The sequence below is a fragment of the Protopterus annectens genome, chromosome 3.part1 (genome assembly GCF_019279795.1).
Source record: "Protopterus annectens isolate FY-2018-M chromosome 3.part1, PAN1.0, whole genome shotgun sequence".
Classification (NCBI taxonomy): Eukaryota; Metazoa; Chordata; order Ceratodontiformes; family Protopteridae; genus Protopterus; species Protopterus annectens.
Window position 1 is genome coordinate 1,567,091,064 of NC_056732.1, and position 6,732 is coordinate 1,567,097,795.

At 40.7% G+C, this 6,732-nt stretch overlaps 1 protein-coding gene across 1 annotated transcript in view; it reads left to right on the forward strand.

The window, feature by feature from the left end:
- The first annotated feature begins 6,697 nt into the window (after positions 1-6,697).
- LOC122797807 (msx2-interacting protein-like) overlaps positions 6,698-6,732 on the forward strand; it is a 409,322-nt gene continuing 409,287 nt past the window's right edge. Inside the window, exon 1 of the mRNA XM_044066328.1 lies at positions 6,698-6,715. Coding sequence (XP_043922263.1) covers positions 6,698-6,715 — 18 coding nt within the window. The remainder of the gene's footprint in view (positions 6,716-6,732) is intronic.

A 6,732-nucleotide genomic window follows, 5' to 3' on the forward strand; every position in this document is an offset into this window, starting at 1 on the left:
ATTATGATGATGAGGTTGAGAGTGTGTGGTACAGAGGGATTGGGATTTCTTTAGCTGTAGCATTTCTAACAGAGCTGGTCAGACATGGCTTTGTAAATCAAGCAGAGATTGCCTCTAAGTAGGAGATATGAAAGAGAATAGCTGGAGTTTTTTGAGTCTGTCCATATAGGACAAGTGTTTAAAGTCTAGGATCCTCTTTGTGCATTACTTTTGCAGCCTCTCCAGTTGTTGCAGGTGTCTAATGAGGTGTATACCAAATGGGGCATTGTACTTTGATTGGCCTGATAAGGCAGAGTAAAGGGAAACTATGACCTCTTTCTTCCTGGATGCAAAACCCTTAGTAATGAGATGTGCGACATAGGACTTTCTGACCACAGTGGCAATGTGGTCAAAAGAGAGGTTGCTGTCAAAGTGTGTTCTCATCTCTCCTTGTGTTCATAGGTAGGTACCAGGCTATCTGCCCAAAGGCATTTGTAAGCCTAGCCGAAATGTGTTGGCTTTCGCCACCCCCCTTAGATTAGTTCCCTGTGCCTCTGTCCAGCAGAGCCATTAAAGTGATCCCCGAGGTAAACTTTGTTTCCCATCCACTCGTCAAGGTTTCTCTTGAAGAGTGTTAGCGAGGAGCTCTGCATAATGTAGATTGGAATGTTGGTCCAGTTCATGGGAAGTCTCGGACAGGAATCTATCCCTCCAGCACGTCCTATTTCTTGATGTGGTGAGGTTTAGATCCCTAGAGCGTGTGGCTCGAGAGGATATGGTTTTCTTTAGGTGGAGCATGTCCATCAATTCTGGGTTGGACATGGCCTTGTATGTCAGGCATAGATCACCTCTGAGTAGGTGGTATGCAACCAGAGTACAGCTGGAGTTTCTTCAGTCGTGCTGCATAGGGCATCTGTTTAATGCCAGTGATCCTCTTGGTGAGGTACTTGTGTGGACTTTCCAGCTGTTGCAGGTGTTTTGTAAGGTACATCCCAAATGGGGCATTGTACTCTTATGATGGGTCTGATGAGTGATGCGTAGAGGGGCACAATGACCACTTTTGATCTGGATACAAACCCTTTTGTGATTAGGTGGGGCAGATACAAGGACTGTCTAACCACTTTGGCAATGTGATTTTCAAAGGAGAGATTACTATCTGCTTGGGTCCCCAGATCCCTTATTACATCTTCCGTATTTAGGGGCCTACCACCTATGTGGTAGTTTGTGGGTACTTTGTTTTTTCCAAAGGGGATGACTCTGCACTTTTTAGCATTTAGCTTGAGGCCATGGTTTTGACACCAGGTATCTCTTTCAGTGAGACCCTTTTGGAGGATGTTTGATCAGCCGGAGAGTTAATTATAGCCCCTAGTTTACAACTGTCTGCAAACGTGGTCAGCCATAGACCTCCTGTACTTGCTTGTACCTCTGAAGTATATGCCGAACAGGAGGGGTCCTAGGACTGAGCCCTGGGGAATGCCATTTGTAACCGGTTTAGAGTCAGACCTAGCTCCTGCAACTCTTACCATGTGACTTCTGTCTGTGAGCCAGTTGGCAACTCATCTCGTGACATAGGGGTTTATGTTCAGGCTGGTGAGCTTGTCTATAATAACCAGAATGGGGAATGGTGTTGAAAGCCTTTGCGGGGTCTAGGTAGGCTTTGTGGACCACCTTTCCCTCGTCTATAGCCTTGGTAACTGTCTTAAAGAAGTCCACCAGGTTTAGGAGGCATGGTCTACCCTTAACAAAACCGAACTGGGTAGGGTCCCGTGTTTGGAGGTTCCCAGTGTCTCTGTTAATGAGATCCATTATGATGCGCTCCATAGCCTTGCAGACCAAGCTATTCAGACTTGTAGTGCGATAGTTCCTGGGGTCTGTTGTTGCTCCACCTTTGTGGAGCGGAATAACTGTTGCTATGCTCCACTCTATGGGCACATACCCTGTAGAGAGGCTGAGTTTGAACAGTGTGTTTAGGTGAGGGGTTAGTTCATCTTTGAGCTTATGTAGGACGCAGCCTGGGACACCGTCCGGTCCCATTGATGTTGTGTTTTTAGCTTTGGAGAGGGCTGTTTTAACCTGAGTGTCTGTGATTTCATGGACACTACATTCTTCTGGTATGGTTACGGGCCCTTTTGGGGGTTAGAGGGGGGTGAAGTTTACACTGAACCTGTCTGCCAGGATGTTGACGATATTGGTCGGTTCAGTATATTTTCTGCCATTCTGCATTAACTCCGAGCAGATCTGAGAACTGCCACTTAGATCCTTGACATAGCTAAAGAATGCCTTGTGGTTATTTTTGGAGTCCTTGGCAATTTTTATTTCAAAGCTAGCCTTGGATGATTGTATGAGGGGTCGTAGTTTCTTGCTGATACTGATCAGGTATGTCTGCCCTTCTTGGGATTTTACTCTTCTGTACTAGTTTCCTCCTTAGCTTGTTTATGGCAGGGGTCCACCAGACTGGTTTCCTTTGCTTGGAGTGAGTCTTGGTTTTGTTTGGGATAGCACGATCCATGCATTCTTGTAGGTGCCCGTAGAGTGCATTAGTAAAGGATTTTGCAGCTTGGGCAGCGTTATCCTTTAGCATGAGGGCTTTGAAACTTTCCACCTCGGTCTTAAGTAACATGAAGTTTGCTTTTGAAAAGGTTTTCACGGTGGTTTCTTTTACTGGGGTTGGGGGTGGAATGTGGATAATCCAAAGTGATTATTTTATGGTCAGATCTAAACAAAAATCTCTGAGACCAAGCCAGTAAATCCAAAAATCCGCACACAAGACTGGAACCAGTGATAGTAATTCAACAAAAAGTTTTTATTTAACACAAGGTTAGCGCTTTCATCCGCTGTCAATCACCAGACTTCATCAGACGGTCTAGTTGAAAACTGGAAAAAACAAAATATATTCCAAAACAACAACGTCGCTGAACAAAGTAACAGCCAGACTGTGGTAAGTGAATTCGTTTGATCAATTCTGCTACCTCGGCCTTCGCCTTCTCATGGAATAAATCTAATACACAATACAGTCACTTATAAATCATCCCAAAACATTTGCATGAATAATTTGTTTCAATAAAACAATTAAATATTTAATTTCTTAAAGCCACAAATGCTTTCCATAAAAACTTTTTTTAAACAACATACATTATTAAACATATCCTAAATAAACCATTTCTTAAATAGAATGTTTCATAAATAAAATACTATTATACAAAATTTATAATTTTGTAATTTCATATTTCTAAATTCATCCCATTTGGAAATAGAGTATTACAATTTATAATAAATCTAGATTCCATTTCCAACAACCTATTGTGGAAACCTAAGTTATTATCACCCACATCATTTGGTTTACCTAAAACACAAAAAACTAACCCATCAGAAGATCCCCCATGCTGTTCACAAAAATGACTGGCCAGCGGACTTTCAGACCTCCTATTTCTGATGTCTCCCAAATGCTCGAGAATTCTAAGCTTGAGACTCCTAGTTTGTCCAGTATACCATTTCTGGGTTGCACAATTGCACCCTACTATATAAACCACCCCAGAAGAATTACAATTAAAGAATTTCAAAGCATTATATCTCACGTTATTAATTCTTGTTCCATCTAAATTTCTGACTCTAGCACATACCTTACATCTCCCACACTGGTAAGTCCCTACCTCTCTGTTCCTTATTACCTTGCTTCTAGTATTTAATATTTCCTTCAAGTTTTGAAATCTACCATAGGAAAACGTTACTGTGTTAGGAAACAATTTTCCTACCTTATCTCCAACAACGATAGGCCACAGTGCCAACACTACTTTCCTTAAAATACTAGAAAAATCTGAAAATTTATTAATGAAAAATATACTGTCCTCATGTGCATCCCCTCTAATACGCAAGAACTGGTCCCTAGTTTCCTCCAAATAAGTTGATTTATGTGCAAGCCTTTTTCTGTTTGATCCCCTCATTCCTAATTCATGTTCAACATGATCTCTAGCTTCCTTTATTTATACTCTTGGAATAACCTCTTGCATTAAGTTTTGCCTCAATTGTATTAAATTCAATGCTCATCCTATCCATTTCCGAGGTATTTGTTGCAATTCGCTTAAACTCTCCTAATGGTAGGGAATTTTTGAGATGAACACTATGCATGCTGGATGCATGCAAAAAATTATTAGCTGCTATAACCTTATGAAAAGGCTTGTATTGCACTTTATTATCAGATCCTACATAAAATTCTCTATCCAAAAACTGAATCCTATGCCTGCCTATATTATAAGTAAAATCCAGGCCACACGGATTATCTTTCACTTAAAGAATAAATTCCTCAAAATCACATGGGTCCCCCCCTGCATAAAAACAAGAGGTAGTCGATAAATCTTTTGTATTTAACGACTTTATTCTGGAAAAGGTTCTTTGGATAAATAAATAAATTTTCAAAATGAGCCATAAATAAAATTGCATAAGGGGGAGCATATGGGGCCCCCATTGCTGTGCCCTCATTTTGTAAGAAATATTTACCCTCAAACTCAAAACAATATTGTGTTAAACAAAATTCCAAAAGACTGATAACATAACAAGTCCGTGGTCCTTCCCCCAACATTTTGCCAACAGCTTCATGCCCCCATACTTTATTGATGCTGGTGTACAATGATTTAACATCTACACTAGCCCAATAAAAATTGTGTTCCCAACCAGTTCCCCCTACATCCAAACAAACCTCCCTGGTGTTTTTCACATGAGCAGGAACCCTGAATAGATAACCTTTTAACACTGAATCCAAAAAGATCCCTATATTTTGTAAATAGGTGCCCCTACCAGATACAATAGGACGTCCTGGTGGGTTCCACAAATTTTTGTGCAATTTTGGAATAATGAAAAACCTGGCATATTTAGGATTTTTAATATGGAACTTCCTAACATCCATTGATGTAAAAAACCCCAGGCGCGCTCACCTCTTTCCAATAGTTCTAGCAACATTAGATTGAATTCCTTTATAAGGGTTTGAGGTCAAGCATGTGTATGTATTATTTTCCACTAACAACCCTAAAGCTATAGAGTTGTATTTCTCCCTGGGCAAAATAACCCAGTTTCCTCCCTTGTCTGAGTGGGTAAATACAATACTGGTTGTTTAACCCCCTCAAACTCTTCAGGGCCAGCCATTCATCTTTATTCAAATTATACAATTTTTGCCCATTCTATATTTCCTATATTCAATCTCGATTTGCTTGAACAATGTTCTTTCAAAAACATTAATCGCCATATTAATTTTCGGTGGAACAAAATTACTTCGATAGGGAACTTTGGGAACATAAAACTTTCCATATCCTGTATTATATTCTAAACCAGATGTAAACAAAAAACATTTATTTTCTTCCATGTAAATATCAATGATTTCATTTTCATGAAGGGACATATTCATTAATGAACTGTCTAATACAGAACTATCATGGTTAGCATCAAAATTTTCAGGCCTGTTAGCAAAAAACGCTCTCAAATGCAGTTTCCTACAAAATTCTTTGGCTTCTAAAATTAAATCTGCCAAAGTAGGGAACCTCGTTGGCACAAATTTAGTGCCCTTGCACAACACATTTTTAATGTTATCTGATAAAACAAAATCCGATACATTTACTATACAAAAATTCTCACCTGTGTTAGAGTTAGTGCTAGAATTATTCAGTCCATGTTCATATAAGGAACAAGTGATAAGTCCAGGTTCAAAAACATGGTCAAAAACTGGAAGAGACACCGTCATCATCTTCTTCCCTTCCCCTGAAAACACCAGCCTCGCCCTTTGTTCTGAATGGGACTCTGATTGGAATTGCTGACCCCTCCATTTGGTCCAGACGGTCTTTTTGGATTTATGGTAAGACCTAACCAGCGCTGGGGTTGACCTCCGGTGTGCAACACCAGTCGCCCATCTTGGTGATGACCAGCTCCAATATGTTACCACCTCTGGTGGGGGTGTTGACCAGTTGATCCAGGGCATTTGAGTTTATAAATTCTAGGAAATGTTGGGCAAGAGAGTTAGTACTTGAGTAGTTCTCCCAGTTAATGTTTGGGTAATTGAAATCACCCAATATCAGGGTGTTTGGTAGGACCTTTATTTCCCAGTGTTTCCAGAAATTTGAATGGGGGTCCTGGGACACGGTGGGTGAACTGTAGCAAGCTACAATTTGAATTGCAGTTTTGCCCATTGTTAGTTGCACATGAATGATCTCTGAAGCATCGTGCTGTGCCACTAACCTGGAGGTGTGGGTATCCTTGATGAATATGGATACGCCCCCATCTTCTGTAGTTCGGTCCGGGTTTTTATGGCCAAGATGTATGGTATGAGTTGTAGCCTGGTAGTGCCGGGGTGCTCTCTGGAGCGTTAAACAAGGTTTCTGTTACTGTACATATATAGATTTTCTCCATACTGAGGAGCACCTAGAGTGCGTGCATTTTGAGGTTTAGACTTCTGGCACTGAGTAGCATTACCCTCCGTTTTTTTGTTACTTGTGCTGTTTATCGCGGGTTTTTCTTTTGAACCTTGCCTAAAATAGGCACTATGAGGGTGCAAGAGCCTTGCCCAGTATTCAAAAGCATAAGGGTGACAGGTGCAAGCTATCTCTAGTGAAGCAGCGTGGCTTGTCGAGCATGTAATCCCAGGCTGACAAGACACTGGATCCCCTTTGAATAACACCAGAAGCTTAGCCAATTGTTAAAATTGATATATTTTCTTTATACTGTGGTATCATTAAACATGGACAGTGACAAAGTCGTATTTTACTTGTTCCT